This window comes from Amphiura filiformis, chromosome 7 (genome assembly GCF_039555335.1).
Source record: "Amphiura filiformis chromosome 7, Afil_fr2py, whole genome shotgun sequence".
NCBI classification, from domain to species: domain Eukaryota; kingdom Metazoa; phylum Echinodermata; class Ophiuroidea; order Amphilepidida; family Amphiuridae; genus Amphiura; species Amphiura filiformis.
Window position 1 is genome coordinate 39105876 of NC_092634.1, and position 25752 is coordinate 39131627.

Sequence of the window (25752 nt, forward strand, 5' to 3'; positions counted from 1 at the left end):
AAACCAAACTTGAGTACCCCCAGGTTTTTTCCCCTTTTTTACCAAAAATGCAAATTTTTAAACTTTGAAAGTAAATATGGTATGAACTTCAAATTTGCTGTGGGGAATACATGTCACATGTGTATTCAATATTTGTTAACCAAAAAATTTTGTCTTTATAATCTTGATGCAATATTTTGGGTGAAATGCATTATTTTGATGATTTTGTTCAATTTTGACCAAAAACATTAACTTTACATGAAAATGGAATTTAAAAAAAATTAAAATAATTGAAATAAAAAGTATACCAATGCATTGATATGAATGTGTAAAAAGTCAATCATGACAACCTCCTGAAACCAGAGGTTAGTATCAACTGCAGTGATCAACCTGTGATTCCTGCAACGTCCTAAAATTGTGTAGCCTACTAGTTCATATAAATAATATTAGTTGCCATTTTTTAGCCCAAAACAAGCATTATGCTGACCTTTGAATTTCAAGAGGTCATATTAAAGTCAATATAACCCTTTGTTTTTAGGAATTTGCCATGATTCACTTTTTTGATGTACACATTCATATCAATACATTGGTATACTTTTTATTTCAAATATTTTAAATTAATTTATTTTTCATCAGGTTTCATGAGTTTTTGCTGCGGTGGAAAAAAAGCGTGGTTTTAACCGCTTGGCAGAAACAGTTTAACAATTAAAAAAGTGATTTATAGTTCAATTTTTTCATCTCAGCACAAATTATTAAGTTACAAAAATAATTTCCTGAGTGCAACAAGGCAAGATTTTGTAATTATAAGTAACATATTAAGAAATTAAAGGCATGCGTGTTCATTGCTCAAGTGCATTTATTAACGAAATGTGGCATGAAATATCAGATTCAAAACTTTTTCATTTTAAGGACTTGATGAGACAAAAATTATGTTGAATGATTCATTAAAAGTTGCGTGCTCCTGTTTATGAGCTTTCTCTGTTATTTTTTAATATTTGAGTGACTATGTGAAATATGTATAAAATGACGTCATGTATAAAATGACGTCAAAACAGGTTTTTGCCACGCAACGGCAAAAACAAGTTTTGCTGGAAAAAACCGAACCCTGTTTTTCATGCTTTACCACGTAAAATTCGCTTTTTATGGTCAAAAAACTGGCAAAAACAGGTTTTTGCCACCGGCAACGGCAAAAACAAGTTTTTGCTGGAAAAAAACGAACCCTGTTTTTCATGTTTTACCACATAAAATTCACTTTTTTTGGTCAAAATTAAACAAAATCACTGAAATAATGCATTTCCCCTCAAATTTTCAGTGGTCAAAATATAAAGATACAATCTTTTTTGTTTATAACGAATATTGAATATACATGTGACATTGTACATGTATTCTCCACAGCAAATATGAAGTTCATATCATATTTACTTTAAAAAAATCACAAAAACTGCATTTTCAACTCAAATATCTCAGCCACCACTTGAGCAAAGTTGGCAACCATCATTTTTGGAGCACTTTTGATGACGTCATATATTAATATTCATGACCTGCGGCACAACAAGGAATATAATTTCAGCTGTTTCTTTTACAACATCCGGTTTATAAAAGTGGAAATTGGTTTCGCTTCGTCTGCTGTAAGCTTATAATAAGCTTATTAAAACAAAAATAATGAATTTCTCGGAGCTGTTCAAACAGAGTAATCACCTGTGTAAATTTTCACCAAATGGGCAGTATCTTGTAAGTAACTTTGTCGGGGAACTTTATTACATGTACCTGTATACATCATCTAGGTTAGACTCGCTTGCCAGTCCTATATACGCCGTACCTATGTATATTGAGGGTTCATACCACTAAATCCGCCAGTGAAGCGGTTTCCGGTAAAAGTTTATCACGACTATAGTCCCAACTTTGCATAAAAATTGTGCAAAATCGGTACAATATTAACAATTTTAGTGTTGCAAATCGTGTTTTGCTAGAACTTGTGAATGTGATCTCTACTAATTTGAACAGAAAACGCGAAAATTTGAGTGATATTTACGATGATGAGCGCATGAACACACGAGGTCAAAACGCGGTTAGCAGTCGGACGTAAACACGGGAAAATCGGGCCTTTTATATAGCGCTATTTTTCTCAAAAAGTAGACCTAAAATATGGTGTCATTTTCAGATATGTTATGCAGAATTTTGTTCTGATTAAGATGATATCAAATATATATTTCAAAGTAAGACGTAACTCGACTTATAGCCTAAAACGTGACCCCTATTTTGCACGTAAAGTCTATGGAAAGCTATTTGGTGGCATGTACCCTTTAAGGAGCAATTCCATGCGTTTTTCGCGCGTCTTTATCTATTTAAAATGCACGCGAAGAAATGAGGAAGGACATCAACAAGCGCGTGCATGGACGTCGCCATGTTTTTTCGCTGTACGTGCGTTTTTTCATGAATAGGCTTACTTTTATTTCCAATTTAATAAAAGTTCCGATTTTGGTAGAAGTTTGAAACCTTTTGATATGAATAATGAAGAGTTTCAAAATATTAAAAACATTGTTTATTGGTGTTTAAATTACAAAGAAGTTTTTCAAATTCATTGTTCTTTTTAGCTAAATTTTTGTCATTTAAACTCAAGTTTTGGCCTTCATATTTAATAAAATTGCATAAAAATTCGATTTTAAGATATATAAGTTTCTAGTTTGCTTTATTTATACCACTGTTCAGTATTGTAAATTGTTATAACACTCAAAGTTAAATTCATATTAATATTTAATTTGAAATAGCCATTCATTACATATGGTTTTTGGACAAAACGGGTTAAAACGGACGCTGGAGGGGGGGTAGGCCTATTTGATTGTCATTGTTTGACTTGTTAAATAGTCTGCACGTACTTATAATGTTTTAATTTTGAAGTTATGTACTTGTAGAAGATGTTCAAGTGACTTTTATTCTTAACATCAATTGATATCTTCATGAAATTTACAAATCTGCAACTATAGTGCGTTCATGTGCGTCAAAATGACGAAAAATGGCAATTGTCGGTTATCATGCTTGTGTTTGAAATCGCCAGTGTGTCTAAAGTATAAAAGAAAATAACATAAAATTTCTTTAAATTAATTCAAAACTTCGTGAAAAAGATAACAAAATCATTTTCAAGGCCTAAAAACGATGTTTTAGCCTCTTCAAGGGTTCATACCACTAAATCCGCCAGTGAAGCGGTTTCCGGTAAAAGTTTATCACGACTATAGTCCCAACTTTGCATAAAAATTGTGCAAAATCGGTACAATATTAACAATTTTAGTGTTGCAAATCGTGTTTTGCTAGAACTTGTGAATGTGATCTCTACTAATTTGAACAGAAAACGCGAAAATTTGAGTGATATTTACGATGATGAGCGCATGAACACACGAGGTCAAAACGCGTTAGCAGTCGGACGTAAACACGGGAAAATCGGGCCTTTTATATAGCGCTATTTTTCTCAAAAAGTAGACCTAAAATATGGTGTCATTTTCAGATATGTTATGCAGAATTTTGTTCTGATTAAGATGATATCAAATATATATTTCAAAGTAAGACGTAACTCGACTTATAGCCTAAAACGTGACCCCTATTTTGCACGTAAAGTCTATGGAAGGCTATTTGGTGGCATGTACCCTTGAGGACTGGCTTACGCCATTTTGGATGTCAATGGGAAATACACACTTAACGATTTGCGCCGATTAGAAACTTGAAAAAAAATCTTTAAAATTTCATCAATGTATATAAAAGTGGTACCAACCGTATTGTGCTTGCTAATTTAAGACTCGGTTGAAACAAAATTAAGGATCGAAAGCGTTTTAGTGTCCAAAAGGCAAAATTATCGTCAAAGTTCTGCGAAATCGGCACCCTTGCGAAGGGTTCAGAATTGAATCGGGAAAGAAAATATCCGATCTTTGCTTGCGATCAAAAACACAAAATTACAACTTTAAACATACTATTGGCAAAAGACATTATTACCAAACAATACAGAATAGAAAATTTGACATCATTTTCTCAAAATATTGAAAAAATTTGCTCACTAGACATCGAAAAAGTACGCAATCCAATTCCCGTTCAAACGCGTGGGAAACTGAAAGTGCGATAATCGTGACTAATCTAGGTATCCTAGGTGAATTCAAATTTGCCATCAAATTGCATCGTTTTATATATCAAATTAAAGCCCTTGAGTAAACTAAGCCAAAACTGAAAACCTTTTTTTTCATAGCACTTTCCGTAGCAAAGTTACATCTTGTCAAAGATTGACTTTCATCAAAAAGATTCAGCTAGCAAAATTCCCCAAAACGGCATTTCGGGGGTGTTCCTAGATCTTAGTCTCATGGCGATGGCAGATTTTTTTAATGGAACTGCTATCAAAATCCCTCTAAAATTCCATGTGCGACTTGATTATCACCATAAAAAATCATATATTTGGGTCAAGTGAAGTATAGAAAACATTATGTAGGTTTCCTTCACCCACCTATTCTCGAAAAAAAATTCAAATTTCTATGTAAATATGCATTGTGTTGGGGCCCGGTCTCGGCGTAATTCAGCTGACTAGTAAATGTGTTAACTAAGGTTTGCCTAGGTTACCTACATCATCATGTACTGTTGTACAATGTTTAGGGACAGGCATACAAATTTCAAATTAATTCTATTTACATGAATCGTTGTTTATTTGAAGAGAGAACTCCTCAGAAACAATTTGACACCAAAACCAATCTTCTACTGTATTGCTAAGGGGTGGTGCAATAATTATGTGTACCCCAGGGTGAATTATAAGAGGGGGCAAAGATTTTTTGGCAGGCCAAAAGGGGGGCAAGCATTTTTGGCAGGTCGAAAGGGGGGTCAAGCAATTTTTGGCAGGTCGAAAGGGGGGGGCAAGCAATTTTGGCACAGATATTTTGGGCACCGTTTATATTAGGCCCCTCGCCCTAAAAAGGCGTAGGAAAACGCATTCTGAACACGCTTCAAATATGCAAAATTTCCTGCTTTCACTCTTTCGCATTATATGTTAAGACAATTTAAGGTTTTAAATTGGGTTCTCCAAAATCTTGCATGTGTAAGGGGGGGGCAAAGATTTTTTGGCACGTCGAAGGGGGGGGGCAAAGGTTTTTAGCACGGCCAAAGGGGGGGTGCGATTTTTGGCAGACCATTTTGAGAATTCACCCCCGGGTACACATAATTATTGCACCACCCTCAGTGAAGTTATGGACTGAAATTACTGTCGGAACATTTCTCTGATAAGTCATAAGACTTTAATACCATAGGAGTGCATAGCCGGGGCATGGGGGGACTTGATAATTTTTGTGCCCCCCTGTCAATTTTTTTTTTTTTTGTAATTTAATCTAATTTTTGTTGAATATTATGTATGTTATCATTTTCAACACATCTGTGAAATTTTGTATGAAAATTCAAATTTTAAGGTGGTAAAAAAGTGATTTTTGTGCTCATTTTGGTCAAATTTTGCAATTTTTCGGCCATTTTGGGCCCATTTTAGGCAAAAACAATGATTTTTCCCAAGCGATAACAAAAAAGTGCTTCTCCCAGCAAATAAGTAAACTGGAATTGTTATGTGAAAAGGATGAAAGTTTTGTCAAACCATGTTTCCCTTTTGTCAGAAGATGAATTTTTGGGTCAAAATAGAATTTTTTCCCAAAAATGCCCCTTTTTGACCCCTTTTTTGACCAAAACGGTGATTTTCACCAAGGCATATCTCACAGAAAAAAATATTCAAAAGTGAAGTCAATGTTGCATTCTGCTTCCTAAAGCATTGAATCTGTTGTCAATGCAAACTAGAGCATCTGAAACAGATTAATTTTGGTTTTATTCATCATTTTCTCCAAAAATGGTGTTTTCAGTGGCACAAAATGGCACAGATTTACATAGGGCTTTATTATCAAGTAAAATAAATAGCGCCCTCGCTCAGATGTGCCTGTCCCTAACAATGTATGTAGTCCTTTCCAATTCCATGTCATGACAAGCAAAGTTACATCTTGTCAAAGATTGACTTTCATCCAAAACATACAAGGCGGTAAAGGTAGCTTACATCCTCTTGTTATCCAAGACAGATTATAAGAGATTAAAATCTGTTGACCATCGATCTCTGAGACTGAGCCCCTCTTGATACCATTTATAACTGACGACATACCGGCTGTGCGTCATGAATCAATTGATCACGCTGGCGCTGCATCTTCGTTACAAATACATGGTTCGAAAGTTAAATATTGATAATATTATATAAATAAATAAATGAATTTAATAAGTAGGCCCTTACATGTAATAAATAAATAAATAAGAGAGAAAATGACATACACATTTAAACAAACTTAAACAAGAATAAATAAATTAACAAAGCTAATATATAAATTAATTAATTATAATAAATAAATAGAGAAAATAACATGCACTTGCACAAATTAAAACAAATAAATAGGCCTAAAAAATTAATTAATTAATTAATAAGGCTAATGTAAATAATGAATCAAAATAAACAAATAGAGAGAGAGAATAACATACACATGTGCATATATTTAAATAAATAAATAAACAAGGTTTAATAATATACTAAAACAAATGAATTATAATAAAAAGAAAAGAAAATAACATTTTAAAATATTAAAGCACATAATGCACAGAACCCGGGCACAATAGCTCTAAGAGATTGACGGTCAATATAATCTCTAGACCTAATCTGTATTGGATAACAAGAGGATATACATACGTACGCTACGGTAGGCCTACCTTTACCGCCTTGTCAAAACTTTCCGTTTCAGCCAACATTTGATGAATCAATTGCAAAACAAAATGGCATTGTCTTATGATAGAGCAGCTTTTCTATATGGAACTGCTATTAAAATCCCTCTAGAATTCCATGTGTGATTATCTCATCACAAAACAGATAAAACTCCAAAAAAGTCGTCTGCATGCATCCAGCCCTGCATGCATCTTTTTCAGGCACTGTATACCCTCTGATGTACATACTCACCTTTTACTCGGGCTTTAAAATTAATACCTAAATTACACATAAAACTCCGATTGTGTACACAATTGAAAGACTGTCCTGATCTTTTCAGTCACCATATGCCCTCTGTTTGCTTGATACCCAAGTGAATTTTCTCGAGGACAGCGGTCACTATTAAAACGTGAACAATTCTTCAAAATAAACAAGACTGCTTGGAGAATCGCTGCACTGGTAGGCAATAGGCATGAAGGGATCCCTCTTTCAAGGAATAAAAAACAAGCAAGACAGGACACGAATCATTCAGAATGCTTAGATTTGTAGTACGGTACACGGTATCGAGACTATGTACAAGTATGTATTTAAGAAATAAAGCGTATGGTAATGCATTATCCTTACACCCAAATAATGTGTCCGAGGCAGTAAAAACTTAAATAATGGGTGAGGCGCAGCCGAACCCATTATTTAAAACGTTTTTACTGCCGAGGACACATTATTTGCGTGTAAAGGATAATGCTGCACCCTTTGTTTCTATACCAGAAAATAGTGAAAATATCATTTTTTTTGGCACAAATATTTAAAGTTGTTTACTTCAAGGTGGAGCGTGTACGCGTTAGTGACAGCACGTATCGCGGAAATATTGCACACGTAACCAAGCGTAATGCTGTGCTTAGAATGTGTACGGCGCTTGACCCATAATATTGCAGAATGGGCTCTCACGACTCATGTGACGTGTTTTAACAAATCACAGTGCGCGATTTTGAATAATGGGTCGTAAGAGTAATAGAATACAATATAAATATCGATTAAAACTGGAAACGTTTACATTGTATTAGGATTAATTTGAGTGTTAAAATTCAAAAAGCGCGCCATGAATGTGTGCCAGAAATCGCTTCCCCTAGGCTGGGAAATAAAAAGCGCCGGGGGCTACTTTGTAAAAAATAGCCCTGGTTCACAGGGTTTTGCAGGGAACCAGGGGCTATTTTCAATGAACCAGGGGCTATTCAATGACAATGGATGGGAAAATTTGTTGCACATAAAAAAAAAATGATACCTCACTCAATCAGGCTGGGAAATAAGAATCGCTGAACCAGAGGCTACTTTGTAAAAAAAATAGCCCCTGATTCACAGGGTTTTACAGGGAACCATGGGCTATTTTCAATGAACCAGGGGCTAAATGGCCCCTGGCCCCACTTATTTCCCAGCCTGCCCCTCCCCCCTGCCACAAATTGCTTGCCCCCCCCCCCCTTTTGGCTTGCCAAAAATTTCTTCCCCTCCCCAATTTTACCCTCCTCCATGGCTCATAATTATTGCTCAGCCTCTAATCTAGCTCGAAGGCACAATATCTAGACTAGGTCTAGGAACAAGCAAGGAGGATGTCAAACACAGAATTGGTAAAGCGCTAGATCACCGTAGGTGCTGTTCAAAGACTACAGCCAATGTGAAGTGTCAAAGGATATGTGCCACTCAACCAAAGTTGAACTGTATAGAGCACTAAGTTCTTTCTAGGCCTGTTATCGATTGTCGAAAGTATCGATAGTCGGAAAATTCAAAGACTTCCGACATGTTGGAACACTCAATGGTAGTATCGATACACAAACGATGCACCGTATCACATCACTAGCCACTGAATGCACTATCCGCTTTAGAAAAATCACTAACCGCTTAAACGTAAACAAAATTTTTAATACTCTCTCTAATTTTGTTACACTACATAGACATTGAATAGAAATGCACACATCATTGTCAGTGGTACATGATTGCCATTCTTTTGTGGTACCGACTGCTGATGTCAATGACTGTCAGTGACTTCTTGTAGAAGAAGTCACTGATTGGGTAGAAGACTTTTATCCAACCAGGGATGCTTGGTCACCGTCAGTGACAAACACCAACCCAAATAATCAACACAATTGACAGAGGAAGGCGTGGCCTAAAGTAACTTGCTTGATATTCTCCACTCTTGTACATGTATTCCCTAGTGGTATCAATTTTTGTTGTTGCTGAGATCATCGCTAGTGATCCACCCCAACCAATCAAATGTGTGCCCTCTGTGTGTCTTGAAGTCACTCACGTGGTATCCAGTGACCTGACGATATGTGAATAGAAATTTAATTTATTCCAATAGTAGGCCTATGCTTTTTAAAAAAGAACCCAGACAGATGAAAGGTAAAAGTATACATCACAGTTTCAGCTCTGAGTCTGATCTTGTTTAGTATTAAAAAAAAAAAAAAAAAAGTTGTTTTATAGAAAAGTAAGATTTGTTTCATATCATTATCAAATAACATATGAGGTTAAATGCTAAATATTTACCATATATACTTTCCCCCCCTCCCCTCACACTCCATTTTCTCACCTCTCGTCTCACATTCTTTGAATCCTCTCTCTCTCCACCGTCTTCTTAGCACCCCACCCTCTCTTTTTTCCATTTGGTCGTAATTCTTTTCAACCCTCTCTTAACCAGTTCCCTGTCTCACCCTGGGTCTCACCCTTCTCTCCACCTCTTCCTCCCATGCCAGCTTCCGAATCTCAATCTCCTCGCTCTCTCTTTACTGTCCCCTTCCCCCTTGCTCTGTCCACCAAACCCCCTCACTTTACTGTCCCCCTACCCCTCGCTCTACTTGAACTCTTCCCTACCTCCTCCCTCTCACTTTACTGTCCCCTACCCCTCGCTCTCACTTACTGTCCCCTACCCCCTTGCTCTCACTTTTCTGTCCCCTACCCCTCGCTCTCACTTTACTCTCCCCTACCCCCTCGCTCTAACTTTACTGTCCCCCTACCCCCTCGCTCTCATCTTACTGTCCCCTACCCTCTCGCTATCACTTTACTCTCCCCTACCCCTCGCCTCCCTATCCCTCGCTCTCACTTTACTATCCTGCTCCCACCCCCTCTCGCTCTCCCTCTCTCTCGGTTGATATTCTTACTTTATTTTAATACCCAAAATAAATTCTAAATTAGCTATACTCATCCTCTTGGGCTCTAGACACATGGCGCCATGTGATGGTGCCAATGTGTCTAGCTCCCATGGTGTGTGGTTATATTTTGGATGTCTTTTGAATTATTCATGAAGACAATTTGACAGTGACTGATGATGTCGGTGACATGATTCTTATTTATCCAATGATACTCGTACAAAAGTCTCACATAGCAGTGATGAGAAAAAAATGACCAATAAAGAATAATGCACTAGGACAAGCACATGTATATGTAAATATCATGTCAGTGACATGGGCACCTCAACCAATTACAGCTTTGGAATATCATGACATAGTGTTCACTATTGTGCAGATCACGTGGGGTAGAGCAGTAATGCCACACACACGTTCTAGAGCATTTGTTTTGATGAATATTAGGTAAGCTTAATTGGAGATATTTCCCACGCTGTCAGGTTGTTGACTGTCGATACATGTCGATTGTCGAAAGTATTTTCTTCCGACATGGCGATACACAAAATCTCTATCGATAACACCACTACTTACTTGTCACCAATGCGCTATAATTTTTGAGAAAAATGCAAAAATAGGCACAAAATCGGACAGGGGTGTAGTACCCCCTTAAGGAAGATTGAGAACCCTCTGCTTGTCTGACATGGAGAGCATACTGTAATTAATCATTGGTACTAATTTATTTCATTTGATCTCTCTGTAGGCAAGCTGTGCTCATTATCGGATGGTTGTTCGTGATGTCCGTACACTGCAGATACTTCAGCTGTATACATGCCTTGACACAGTCCAGTCCATTGAGGTATGGTAATATTTTAATTAATTGACATGGTGTGTAGCCAGATTCACCTGATCTTGAAAATGACATGTTTATATAATTTTTCCTCATCAATTCGTAATTCAACCAGTTGTCACAGATGGGCTATAAAACAAATATTCATGAGTCCTCAATATAACTACAAAAACTTCAACAGTTAGCAAGACAAAGAGTTGCAAAATATATTAGTCTCTAGATTTTTAGAGGTGTAGTATCCAAGAATCCAAAGCAATTTAATGGGCCATGTCTAACAAGTCTGACACCTAACAGTAACAATGGGAATTACAAAAGCTATTGTTAATGTTATACAATTACAAAGATTTGAATCAAGCACCAGGTGTCATCTTTTTAAAGGCATATATTCACACCATCTCAAACCTATACATTGTACATTGTAGTACATATCAAAATTATCATAAGGAGTGGAACTTACAGAAATATAAATATAAGTACAAACATAGTACAAACATCATGTTCGCTGTATACACTGACCTGATTTGTACATGCTTCTTACACAGGCGTTTCCATCCTTTGGATGGAGATGGTTGTGTTTTTGTTTAATTATTTGACATGTTGTTACTTATTTATAAGAATAGTGTTTTCTTTGCGTGTATTTTTATTATAAATTATATTTAATAGCATTGGGTATGTTGAGGGGCATGTGAGGCCCACGGATTGGCACTTGTGCTACATCGGTGGGTCTCTCATGCTTCTTACACAGGCGTCTCCATCCTTTGGATGGAGATGGTTGTGTTTTTACTGTTTTTGCCCATATTGTTTTGTACTGTACAGCTGGCCTGCCTTTTTATGCAGTTTTATTTTTATCTATTTAATTTTTAAGTTAAATTCATATTTTGTATATTGATAAGTTTTTATAAATGCTGTATTATGTATTTCGGCGCCTAGAGGCCGCTTCGTGTGCAATAGTGCGCTCTTAATAAATGTCTTATTATTATATTATTATTATTATTATTACATGTAGCATCCATGGCAGTTTCAATCATACAGTGTACTTGAGCTTCTGTTTCCAATGAGGATAGGCAAAATTAAGGTTTCAGAATCCCAATTTTGTTGCACATTGCAAGAATCAAACATTTGTTTTGCATAATGAAGTTTAGGAGACTTGACAAGATTCAAAAATCACTTCTGTGATTATCACAGATTTAAATCCATAGGTTAAGTAGGTTTACAGTACACTGGGACTACACCTGTTTTACACCTTTCCCATGAGCCCAAGAAGATGGTTGAAAACAGATTAATACCATGCGCATATTTTGGGGGAGGCTTTGGGGGCGCCAGCCCCCCGGGGTAAAAGCAGGTGGCGGCCAAAATGAAGGGGCGGCGGAAGAAGAAGGGGCGGCAAAAACAGGGGCGGCAAAAAAGAAGGGGCGGCAAAAACAATTAGTAAATGAAACAGGGGCGGCAAAAAAGAAGGGAGCGGCAAAAACAATTAGTAAATGAAAAAGGGCGGAAAAAAAGCATAAAAATTTGTGAACAAATGGTACTATACATCAAAATGTGCTGATTTTAGGGCGCTAGCGCCTGAAACCCTTTTTTTTTTTTTTTTTTTTTTTTTGCTCTTCACTTTTTCAAACGACTGTGAAAAAATTTAGGTCAACCTTTTCGGGCTGTTGAGGCAGAGGCGGCAAAATTGAATTTTCTTCAGCCCCCCGAGGTTGGGGCGGCCACGGTACGCTACTGAATACTAAATTGATTTCCATGTTGTTTGTTTGTTTACAGTGGTCATCGGATTCTATGTTCATTTTATGCAGCATGTATAAAAGAGGTATAGTACAGGTAAGTCATTAATGATATTTCAAAAGGGTATGTCAGTCATTTTGAAAAATTTTAGTTTTGATTATAAATACTTAACTGAAAACAAAACAGCTTTTCAAACCAAAAGTGTCGGGTCTTCCCGTCAATCTGAACCCCCGTCATTCCAAAAACCATTGAGTTTTCAGACAGAGGTTCGAAATGACAGTGGTTCAGAATGACAGGGCACAGTGTCATCACCCCGATATCTTCATGGCAGAAATCACCATGGTAGATTGAATCCACCGCCACGCATGAGCATTTTGTATCGACCTGTTTAACAGTTTTGAGTCGCATAATGGGCCGAAGGACATCTGCTAAGGCTACTGACAATAGCCCCGATTAGCTCGGTGACTGACCTGAGACCTCGCTGTGTGTCAGTCGATCATGGTACGCCATTATTCATATGCTTTTAGATTACCTCCACAATTGGCCTATACACTGCGCTATATAATTCGGCACATATAAATCAGAATTATTGTCAGTTTTTGACTCAAGACGCAAGCTACTCTCTCAAGACACAAGCTAACGACTATCATATCTGTTCAAAATATATATTCAAGTGCAAGGAACCACATCTGGTTTCTTTATACGAAATCATTTACGGGAGATATTCATCATTTTCTACCCCGGTATCTAAAGATTTTCTTCTCATATCAAACTTGTGTTCTTCTCATATCAAACTCGTGCATAGCAAATTCACGTGTATCGATCCCGGGGAAATTATTTTAGTATCTCTGCTGACAAAGTAATTATTAGCCAGGCGATGTCGGTGTGCAGGGCGTCCTCAAAGAGTCACACGTCCAATTCAAGGAGAAAGGTAAATAACAGCAAAAAGAATTGCCCAAATTGATGAAGACAGTCTCTACTAGGGGGAGTTAAGGAGGAAAGTTGCCCCCTTGGCTGGAAATACTGGGACAAAATTGACAAAACTTGTGATGTGCACCTTCCTTTTGGCCGGTTTTAGGCCAAAATAACTTAGTAAACTTAATAAAATTTCCGCATGCTTCAGGCCCAGTAATAATAAACCGAGTCATTTTGGTTGTTGGTAATTCGGGGAGAATGTTACAATAGTGCCTGGTATGCCACCCAATTTATTCAAGACTGCTCTATTTTAGTTTTTAAACACGGGAAAAAAACAGTTCTAATTCAGCATTTGAGGATATGAATACAATGGAGTCCAGGGGCAGATCCAGGGGGGCAAGTACCCCCTAAAGAAAGCTGAATTCCATCTTTGTATTACACTAGTCACTAAATCTGTGTCTTGTTACTTGCAGGTCTGGTCACTGGAACAACCAGAGTGGACGTGTAAAATAGATGAAGGGTCAGCTGGGCTTATTTCTGCTAGATGGAGTCCTGATGGACGACATATACTCACCACAGCTGAATTCCATCTTCGTATTACTGTGTGGTCACTAGTCACTAAATCTGTGTCTTATATTAAGTATCCTAAAGAAGCAAAACAAGGTAGGATTATTCAACATAATTACTGGCCTGATTTGTAGATTGTAGTTCTTCTTCTTCTTCCTTATAAGTGCCTCCCTCATATGTATGAGTATTGTCGCACTGCGTACAGACAAGCTGTACTTATTTTTTACTCTGGAACCTAGAGTAGATGAGTGTATTTTGAAGTACAGTCAACATGACCGGGATGATCCCCTGCTCTTTTCGAATAGCCTGTGACGTTCTTTAACGTGCACACTACATTAATGTGAGAAAATATGCATGTACACGTGACCGACAGCTTAAAGTGCCCTCCGAAGCACTAAGCAAGTAGAGTGAAGTGTCTTGCTCAAGGACACAAAGAGCGGACCTGGGATTCAACCCTTGACCCTTGGGTTCACAGTCCTATGCCTTAACCGCTTGGCCACGCTCTCCTCAATTGTGAATTGAAATACAAAATACAAATTGTTTGTATTTGGTGGGAAAAACTGTTTGGGTATTCCTTGTCTTTCTGCCATTTAATTCATGGCAGAAAGACATGCATTATATATTCATTGTATCTAATGACTCAGTTGGGGATGGAGAAAGACTTATGAAAACATGTCCAGTTGTCCATTAAAGCCAAGATTCATTTGGTCAGGGGTGTGATTCTTCAAGATTTTTCCTGATTTCAGGGTGTTTTGTGGCCAAAATTTATGCAATTGTAATGATTTTCAGCCCGTTTTGGGGTATTTTAGCCCAATTTCATGCTGTTTTTCTGGATTTTGTACTACTTTCAGGATATTTCACAGCTTTGAATCACACCCCTGTTTGGTACAAAGTTTGAAGTAGAAGGGTACCAGATCTTGACTGGGGAAAAAAGAACAAGTGCTATAGGCACTAAGTAAAAAAAAAAGTTGGGACCATTTATAACTCGCTATGCACATTATTGGTATCACAAATGGTGAATTGAAATCGAAGTTGGAGTTATAGCTATGCAATATATATTGCTACCCATGCTGATGGCAGTGATGTGACATCTATAAGTTACTATTTGTTTGGTGAAGAGGTTTTGAGTAGTTTTATATATTTTCTTTTCTTCTAGCTATGCACTTTACCAAGGATGGCAAGTATCTGGCATTAGCAGAGAGGAGAGATTGTAAAGATTTCATCAGTGTATTTGCATGCAACACATGGCAACTAGTAAAGGTATAACATAAATTGAAGCAAAATTACCTAGTTCTTTTTACGTGATCGGTTGGACAGTGCGAAAGTCTTTATTAAATAGTATAATTGTACAGTAGTAATTTGACAATCAAAAGCAGTTTTCACTTTCATACCTGCCAGCTGTACATATTTATAAGGGCCCATACCTAATGACCAGTTTGGCTGGGGCGGTTTGTAAAATTATACTGTTTTGCAAAGACTTCCGCACTGATCGTGTAAAAAAACTATGCTACCGCAGATTGATTGGCTGATGTGATGATGATGTGATTCAAATAGCCAATCAGAACCCAACTTCATTATTACGCCATAAACTAGGCCAAATTCTGCAGTGTGAAAGGTCTTTGCAAATTGGTGTAAGGAAGATACATTGTCTTTCATTCTTTAACCAAAACAAGTTAACAAATTTTTCTTTGTATTTTTAAAGAATACCATGTGTGTGTCTTAATTTCAGCATTTTGATACCAATACAAGAGATCTAGCAGGATTAGAATGGTCTCCAGACAGCAGAGTGTTATGTGTTTGGGACTCAATATTAGAGGTAGGTATACACAGCATTGGACATAACAGGTATCACAGAACAAAATGCTACTCAATTTGGTCACTTTGTTACACAATTTTATGCCATATGCAAATGTAACAAAATCAAGCTGCAAGCTGGTAATGCTACGCATAAAAATCGTGTTACGTCCAAAGCTGTGTGTTCAAGTTGCTACCAATATTATGTTTCATTGGCTTAAAGCGTGCAGGGAGACACTTGTCACCATACACTTACCTGTGGTTGGATGCCATTTATTGTGTGAGCATGATTGCTTTATTTTAGTTTTTATTATATTAGGGTTCATTGCTGTTTACATCCAATCCGACTCACAAAGTACAACAATCTTAACATTTCTGTGCACAGAAAACATGTCATAGATTTGTGATCATTTATGACTGAATTTTACTTCTGATATTAGTCTAAAATCAATCTGGACCGAAAGCTAAATCCAGTATCATTCGCCTGCATTAGGTCGAAGGTTAGTGTGTGTACGAGATCTTATTCAACAAGTTGACCTGTTTGCTTGCACAACCTGATATTTCCTATGAGTCACATACAGCCATGTTGGGCCCCTGGTGTTGGGCATGTACATCTTGTTCGGAACATGCATTATTTGTGAATGCAGTACATAATGTAACTCTGTAAAACTCTGATGCAGCCTTAAACTTGTGAGTAACTTTTTTCTGTATTATTTTCTCATTACAGTACAATTTATTGCTGTATTCAGTTGATGGTCGATGTCTAGCCACATTCAAAGCCTATGACTACGCCCTAGGTATCAAGTCACTGGCGTGGTCTCCAAGCAGTCAGTTTCTAGCCATTGGGAGCTTTGATCAAAAGGTAAGTCACTTAGGTTTAATACCTCAATATTGTGTACATTTGGCTTCCTTGAGTGAGTAGCATGCGCGTGTGATACATCGCGATCTGTAGGGCACAGTCGCTTGACACCACATTGCGCTTCTCTAATGCATTGCTTTTGATTGTGTGTGTACACAGAAGCTACGTACTGTCTCGAGAAAGCCAAATGGACTATAGCAAACTTAATTTAACAAAAAGCGCATGTACTCAGCGCCAGTTAGTGAAGCAAATGGCAGTCATTTTCATATGGATTTATTTTCAATTCAATTTTGTAATATTGCAAGAGGAACTTTGATATTGTTGTATTACTTTGATATTGTTGTATCAACTTTGTTTCCTCTTTGATATTGTTGTGTTAACTTTATTTCCTGAAAACATTCAAAGAAGATGTAACTAATTTTTTTTTAGTATCCATATTACATAGACATGCTCACATGCATAATGAACATCATTGTGCCCATAGTGTTTGAGGTACACTGTTTCTTGATCAGAATGCTAGAATGGTAAAGGTGCTTGGTCAATTCCATGCCAAAAGTGCCTTTTGTAACGTCCGTAACAAAATTTTGGAACATTATTGCTCAAAACAGGAGCATTTATTTCAAACTTGCTAATCATGCCTTCATAGATTGATGTCAGACCTACTTCAAGATATTAAAGAAAAAAATCTGAGGAAGCACCTTGACAGTTATTTTTCATTACATAAAACGTTACGGACGTTACATTTGAGATAAAATGTAACGTCCGTAACACTAAATCAACAGTGTAGAACGATACAGGAGTATTAATTTCGAACTTGCTTTTCATGTTTACATAGAATGGAGTCAGGGCTTGCTCAATATAATTAACAGAAAAAAATAAAACACGGAACTGAATGGAGATTTAAGGATATATACCATCTGTCAAAAAGGCAGGCACTTTCGCGTAACGTCCGTAACGCCTGTTTCTAATTTCTGTAGCTAATTAACTAAGAAAGCCAAAACAAAATTGCTTCATTATATTGAACATTAGAGTGTGTACTAGTAGCATACTAAGAAATAAAGTGTTATCCTAACAGCAAACATGTGTACTATTCACTTAAAAGTTGCAAGTTGCATGTATCTGTAACGTCCGTAACGGTGGAATTGGCCGCTTTTGTAATTCATTGTACTTTACTGCAGTCTTGATTTCATCCAGCAATTTTGTTCCCCACACTTGACAATCCAGTATGGCAGATTTGCCATAGTATTAGAATAAGGACAAGTGGAGTCTGGTTTCTGTGCATTGCACACACTTGACAAAATCTTATTTGATTTTCCCCTTTGCAGGTGCGAGTTCTAAACCATGTAACATGGAAGACAGTAGTAGAGCACCCTCATCCATCATCATTAGACAGCAGCTCAGCGGTAGGTATCTCTATCTGCAGTGCCGTAGCGCGAGTCATCCTATTGGGGACACCAATCATGATTGGGGGGAATGGTCCTAATGGGGGAGGGGGCACAAGCCGTTTCTTGGCAATTTTCCTATGGGGGTTTAAAAAATTTTCAAATCATTGGGGCACATCCCCTCAGTGCCCCCTATGATGCTACACCAATGTATATCTGTATCTGTAGCCGCAATCCCGTGGGTATAACGAAGGGGATAGCAGGGGAAAGACAGCCCCTCACAAAAATATTTTCAGGTTAACCAGGAAAAAAGAATTAAAATTCCTGTTAAAATGGTGTGTAACCCAACACACTTATATTAGTAGATATTGAGATTTTTAGATGAAATGACATTTTTGCTTGACAAAACCAAGTTAATTCACTTGGTTTTGTCAAGCAAAAATGTAATATATCGTTTATTTAACCAACATACCTGATGAACTTTTTCAATGAGATTTTTAGACTTATTAGTAATGATTCTGGTCATTCAATATTTTATTCCAATTGTGCACCCACTTAAAGGTCACTTGGCTCAAGATAGCTACAGCGAAATAACAGGATAATATGGGTCCAAAATGCACAAACACAAAATATTTCACTAGCCACCTTCACAGTCGAGTCATGTGTGCTATGTTGTAATGGCAGCAAACATGGTGAAAATAAAAACAAAGAGTAGCAGTCAAAACGTCTTGTCTTCGATACGTATGCAGGGTCAGAAATTAAGAGAAAATCCATTTCAAAGATTCTCGTCAACAAAATTGCAAGAATCTTAATGGATTCTCGTAAATATTTATCATTCAAAGTTATATGGCGAGAATGCATGGATTCTTGCAGAATTCCACTGGGAGAATCCAAAAGGATTCTCACACTTAGTTGCGAATTTCTGACAATGGATTTCAAATGTAGTAGCCCATATCATCTAATGCTGCTCCTTTCTGTCACCTTTCCTTACACAAAGGTTATATACAAGGAAATTGAACAGAAACCTCAGCTACTAGGACACGATGCAGACGCCCCATGGCCACCAACTGCTAGCAAGTTGATGTTTACCATACAGAGCAAGTGTAAGTATCTATTATGTACATATTACACTTGTGTTAATAGAAAAGAAAGATATGCTTTCTGCAGTGTAGAAAATTCAGCAAAAGTATAACTTTACTATGATTAGCTTGTAATAGGCTGGATTCATAACTTTGTGGATTGATATAGACTGGCTTACACACAGCTGAGGGCAACACCTACCGAATTGCGTGTTGCGTATTGCATGACTGATGTGCGCTTATGTGAATTTTTGCGGGTGTAAGTTGGGACTTTATTGACATGCCAAATGCGCCGTAACAAAACCGAATAAATCTTAACTATTACGAGCTGATCATAGTATAACCAGCAAGGTATGAAAGCCTTCTTTTTTGTGATGAAAACATATTTAAATGTAAATCAATCAAACTTGCAAGGGCCTTGCAAGAGGTACCTGGACTGGCGACCATCACAGGAGACCTCCTTTTCGAAAAAAAAATGTGTGAAATGCTTTTGTACCAAAAGGGAGGGTGGTTTCGGCTCATAATGGTTTTGCTGGTGGCATATTATTGCTAAATGAGATAATAAATTACAATTGTCTGTGTGCTACAATGTAGGTCTAACCTGTACGCATGGTAAGCATACATGAAATTAGCCTATTATCAAGACTTCATTGAGGGATTAGACAGTTTTATTCCATAAGCTATCCCTGTCTAACTCTTGAATATTCTTACGTGAAGAGAATTCCAGTCTAATTTCTTTATACTGACTCCATTTACTTTATGTCATTCCAGATGAAGTAGTAGATGGTACCGTACAGATTCCCACCACCAAGCCTGATCCTGACAAAGCTAATCCTAGAGTTGGTATTAGCTTGTTGTCTTTTAGTCCTGATAATAGATATATGGTGTCAAAAAATGGTGAGTAATATATGAGTAGTTATGTAGGTGTTTGGGTCACTACATCAAAGACTTATCTTGGTTAGGCTAATCCAGAAATCAGTTTTAGTACAATTTATACCTGTCCACTTAATCAGATCCTTACATGGATATTCTTGAAGTAGATGCTAGGCTATTAGCATGCTTATGATTCTATTGCTTTTGTAATCGTATACAGCTCATACAAAAGATAATGTGGTTTCAAAGATGGTGAGGTATAGATGAGGAGTTTAGTTGTGTAGGAGTTTTACAAAGTGTGGGTCTCTGCCACAAAAACTTATCCTGGTTAGGCTAATCCTTAGCTTAATCCTGGTTAGATTACAATTCTTACCACTAAACCGGATCTTTATATGTGACACGATCAAGGGAAATGAGTCGGATGTCGCAAATGTTGATTTTGGCAAAGAAAGTGTTAAAATTCTTTTGTTTTCTATTGTTTTCAGTGATTGATAAATTGACATAACTTAACAAAGGAAAGTCATATCAAAATGGGTTTTTAGTTTCTGAAAGCTCTAAATGTCCTCTTTAGAAAAATATGCAAAACTAATTTTCGACTAGTAGGGTCGACATGTGACTCATTCCCTTGATCATGTCACATATAGATACTCTTGAAGTGGTGCTAGGCTATTAGCTTGCTAATCCTTTTGTAATCTTAGCTCATATAAAAATATGTGGATTCAAAAGATGTTGATGTTGGGCTTATGGTGCAGATGGTTGGTTCTCCATCTGGCTCTCCGGGCGAAAGCAAAATTATTAATCCACTCTGCCACTTACCGGCAATAACTGATGTTATGTTAATTGCACCATTTATGAATATTCATAACCTTATTTGTATTTACAAACCTTTAATTATGAAGAACATAATTATTCTAGTATGGATCAGGTATGATGTGTTGTTATGTAGTTATGTGAAGTGAATTCTTAATGAATTCTTATTATTGAACAGATAACATGCCAAATGCCTTATGGATATGGGATGTACAGAAGCTGAGCCAAGCTGTGTTGTTATTACAAGTAGGAAACATCAAAAGTAAGTCATCATTCATTTGCAATTCGTCGGTCGCAACACATAGTGGCGTAGAGTGATTTTCAAACTTTTCCGTTTCACATAGTGGCGTATAGGTTTAGAGCTAGCTATTATCCTATAATAGTTATTCCTTGTTAACTATTAAAGACACAGTTTAATAGTTTGAACCTTAAACTTCAATTACAAATGGAATCGGGTCACTGAGAGATAACAGTGGAGGAGTATCGACTCCGTTACTAGTAGCATATCCTTCAAAATTGTTTTGATCAGAAGCGTATTTTGTTCTTCACGTCACGCCACTATGTGTTGCGACCGGCGAATTCATTGTTGAGGTAGTCCATAAATACTTTGAATAGTGCTTGAGTACTCTGTAAAGAATATGTGCATGTGTCACAGTTTATTGCTACTCAAAAGCAGTAATGCAAAATTGAAATGATTTCTGCTATCTTCAGTAGATAGTATTTCTGTTATTGTCAGTTGATATTATTTCGCCACTCTTCAGTATCTGTTATCTTCAGTATATGTATTTGTGTTATCTGCAGTAGATAGTATTTCTGTTATCTTCAGTAGATAGTATAACTTATCTTCAGTAGATAGTATTTATGTTATCTTCAATATATATTATTTCTCTTATCTTCAGTAGATAGTATGACTATTATCTTCAGTAGATAGTATTTATGTTTTCTTTAATAGATACTATTTCTGTAATCTTCATTAGATAGTATATCTTCAGTATAGTATTTCTGTTATCTTCAGTAGATAGTATGATGTTATCTTTGGTAGATGGTATTTCTATTATCTTCAGTAGATGGTATTTTTGCTATCTTCAGTTGATAGTAGTTATGCTAACTTCAGCAGATAGTATTTATGTTATCTTCAGTAGATGGTATTTATGGTGTCTTCTGTAGATAGTATTTCTGGTTTCTTCAGAAGGTAGTATTTGTGTTAGCTTCAGTAGGCAATATTTGTGTTATCTTCAGTAGATTTCTGTGCTAGTGAAATTAGTAACTTCTTATTTAAAGCGTATGCGTCGCGTATTTGTGCGTTAACAAATTGCGCGATCACGCAACGCGATGAGTTGTTATGCCGCGTGTACCTTGCTGGTACAACAAAGATTTTCTTTCCTTTTCAATTTCAAACACGAGTGGAATAGTGAAATAAAATCCTTAAAATATTGCAGTTGGAGTTTACAAATCTGGATTTTCATTCCTTGTATTTATAAAAAACATAACAAGGTACAAACATATCATAAAAACTCAATTTTGAGAAAGAAACAATGGCTAGAGTACACAGCCACGTTAAAATCCATACATCCCCTATGGAAGACATAACCTTAATCTCCCACACAGGGGTGTAGATTTCAAATTTAGTGTTAGAAGTCTTTGCTCACAGTTTTACAATCTGCCACTAAGTAAGAATGTAGCGTATAACTAATTTTATGTTTTTCATTTCAGGTGCCCAATGGGATCCACATCAACCAAGACTAGCAATGTGTACAAGTAGTAACAAACTCTATTTGTGGTCACCTACTGGTTGTGTGTCGGTTGAAGTTCCAGCTGAAGGTCAGTTAAATTTCATGCTTTTACAGTTTTATGCATAAGAATAAAAGATATCCATCAGGGGTGCAAGTTTTCCTGCTTATGCAGGAATTCCTGCTTTCATGAAGTCTAAATTCCCGCACTTGTCTTTATTTTCAGCCCATTTTGGAGGCTTTTGGCCCAGATTCACACACTTTTCAGGCTTTTTCCTGCAGATCAGCTTACATCCCTGATCCATGTTTCTACCTGCATCACTTTAAAGAGTGGCCACCTGGAACATTGATAAGCATTTCCCTTTGCTCTCCACTTTGCTGGCCTTGTAATTGGGTGTCACAAAGGTGATTTTTTCCCCTACTTTGTTCAACTTTGTTCAACTTTTAAATGGCAAGACTCATAACATCGAGGATTGATATAGAATGGCGTACAAGCAGTTGGATGCAGCACTTGCCAAGTCGTGTGATTGGTGCATGCTTATGTCAATTTACTCAAAAAAAAGTTGAAACTTTATTTATGCATGCAGTAACAAAAACCAAATAATTTTTGACAGTAGCTAGTTGAACAACGTATAGCGTGAGGGCCAGTAATGTTGAGTCAATGCTGGCCCAGCTGCACCACATCTATGACATGATAGTAGACAGGCTATATAAATATTTAGGCTTTCTGGGAACTTACAAGCCAATTTGAGCCAATGTCAGAAATTTTCTGCAAGTTACAAATGTTGGCTACAAAAATATCTTTCGGATCCACTAATTTGTGTATTAAACAATCAAAAATGACAAATGCAGGAATTTTGTAGACATTTGCCCAGTTTATTTTCTGCCCCCTCTCAAGATGTTTTGAAACTGTTTAACTGTGTTCTCATGTTGCCCTTTTCTATGCACTGATAATCTTACAAATCGATGAAAGTGCTCTTTGAGGCTTATTTATCGTAAAGGTGGGTGGGCAAGTGTAGGTGCTCATAGACAATACCACAATATCATTCTAATGTGCACCATTCAAAGACTTTTCTATGATGCATGTTTACCAGTTGTTTGTGCTTGTTTCATCACAGCCTCATTCCAAGTGAATTCCCTTCAATGGCATCCTGATGGCAATGCAATACTACTGATGAGTAAAGATCAGATGTGTGTGTGTTTCCTGGCTGATGACTCATGATCTAGGCATCATATATAGCGTAAACACAGACGTAGGGCTCTGATTGGCTGATTCAGTCAAAACAATGGACAGGTAATCTGATCGGCCAATTACGCATCAAAGCACGGTTTAGTGTAGAGCAGCGCTCATGAAGGGAACACACAGCTTAGCGTATGTTGCTCAATGCTCATTAACAGGGCGCACATGTAGATCAGAGCAAAAAGTGCCATACTTCTCTGAAACTTATTGTAGTATAGTAGTGTCAGACCAGTGTTGTTAAATAACACATGATGGCAAAGTCACCAGAAACTGCAAACAGTCGCAAACAAATGAACCAAATTAACATTTGCCCTCATGAAGATGACATTAACTAAGGCGACTTCAATTTTTGGAAATTGTTTGACACCAGCACGTATGATCTTACATTTTTAAAGGTGTGATTTTTTTGGCTCAGTCTTCATCAATTTCTCTCTAATACAAACCTGACGAAACACATGGTGATTTTTATATTTTCATTAAAAACTTTGGGAGCCACTTGGTGAAGGTTCAAAGTAACACTTTTGGGCACCTAAATTGCAGTTTTGATAACAATGGATGTGACTTTTCACCATAGAAATGAGCTAGTTTTGAGAAATGAAATACTTAGAAGTAAAGAATTAATAGAAATCACAAGATTTACCAGGCTATTTATTGGGTATTTATTGTTCTGATAAAGTGCAACACAGACAAATCACTGTGTAGCTTCTTTGTCATATTAACGTTTGAAAAAAATAACAAACTTCCCAGATCATTATGGTGAACAGAACAGTCACTCTTTTCTAAAACTTTGGGCAAAATCAGAAAATATGAAGTCCAATTAATGATCAGCATTCCTTATAAATGTGAACTGCACTGCAGCTTTGCAGAGAGGAGACGTCATTATAACCTGGTATTTGATTCAGCCAAGGGACCAATATGGTATAATCTGTCATTCCATGCTAGGGGACCATGGTGTAAAGGTTCCAACTTGCATTTTAAGCGATGTGTACAAGCAACAAGGTACAGGTAGCGTACTGGCATGACTTGTTAGTGTCCAGACTCATGCTGTAAACATCAAGAATATGAAAATCCCAAACTTGTCATTATGGTTTGACGATGTTAAGTTTGCAGAGAGATTTAAAATAATTTGTTTATTTCTTAGATATGAAATATTAAAATGTATTATTGTAAATAAGATGAATTGAAATATATTTTAAACATTATAATTATGCATGTTTACAGCCAGTGAATTATTACAGGCAATGAACTTTTTCTATTGAAAGAAAGAGCAATAGCATGTATCGTTTTTCAGTTGCAGAAAGACATCTCCATTGGGCTATTCCAGTTGAAACCCATACACCCCCTATGGAAGACATAACCTTAATCTTGCACACAGGGAGTGTGAATTTTAATAATGGGGTAACCTGAATTGGTGATTCCATTTGAAGACAACACCATGTGTGATGAAGATTCAGGTCATGTCTTCCATAGTGGGTGTATGAATTTCAACTGGGATAGCCCATTGTGTGTGTACACTCATGTGAGTATGGGTTTCAAAATAATCAACTCTCGCCAATTCCATTTGAAAAACATACTCCCCATAGCCTTAGGAAGATTTTCAACATTGGGGGGCTGAAACTTGAAAACAAATTTTGAAGAAAATTTTGCAAAATATAGGTCACAAAGACCCCTTTTCCCTCTATTTTATAACAATTTCTTAAGTTCACCTAGGATTATTGGGGGGGGCTGAAAGGTATTCCAGCCCCACACCAAAATTATTGAGGGGCTGAGCCTATGCTCCCTCAGCAGAAGACTTGTCTTAAATCTTTCACAAAGGTATATTACATATTTCAAATGGAATAGCCCATTATGCATGTAGGGTATGTACTGGACATTGACAGGCATGAGAATACATTTCAATAAAAGAAGAAAAAAAATAATGAAAAAATATGGCCAAAATGGGCTAAAAAGAAAAAACATGGAAATTTGGGCCAAAAAAAGGAATTCCTTTTAAAAAAGGAAAATTCCCATGCCTGCATTGAGTGAAATCCTACACACAGGTGACTAATGGAGTTAAGTCTTTGTGCCACTGAGCCTTCAATATAACATTTAAGTGAGATGCCTTCA

At 36.9% G+C, this 25752-nt stretch overlaps 1 protein-coding gene across 1 annotated transcript; it reads left to right on the top strand.

Moving 5' to 3' along the window:
• The first annotated feature begins 1573 nt into the window (after positions 1 to 1573).
• On the top strand, positions 1574 to 23936 carry LOC140156366 (WD repeat-containing protein WRAP73-like). The gene is made up of 13 exons (XM_072179332.1): positions 1574 to 1710; positions 10586 to 10681; positions 12437 to 12493; positions 13786 to 13975; positions 15036 to 15139; positions 15609 to 15695; positions 16401 to 16535; positions 17858 to 17935; positions 18912 to 19017; positions 19765 to 19890; positions 20855 to 20938; positions 22390 to 22497; positions 23525 to 23936. The coding sequence occupies exons 1-13, from the start codon at positions 1642 to 1644 to the stop codon at positions 23626 to 23628; spliced, it is 1344 nt and encodes a 447-aa protein (XP_072035433.1). The 5' UTR covers positions 1574 to 1641; the 3' UTR covers positions 23629 to 23936.
• Positions 23937 to 25752: the final 1816 nt, after the last annotated feature.

Excerpts from the sequence above, each read along its gene's own strand:
- LOC140156366 (XM_072179332.1), top strand. The coding sequence starts at position 1,642 with ATGAATTTCTCGGAGCTGTTCAAACAGAGTAATCACCTGTGTAAATTT. Across the intron at positions 15,140-15,608 it reads ACACATGGCAACTAGTAAAG|CATTTTGATACCAATACAAG; the intron begins GTATAACATAAA and ends TCTTAATTTCAG. Across the intron at positions 16,536-17,857 it reads TTGGGAGCTTTGATCAAAAG|GTGCGAGTTCTAAACCATGT; the intron begins GTAAGTCACTTA and ends TCCCCTTTGCAG.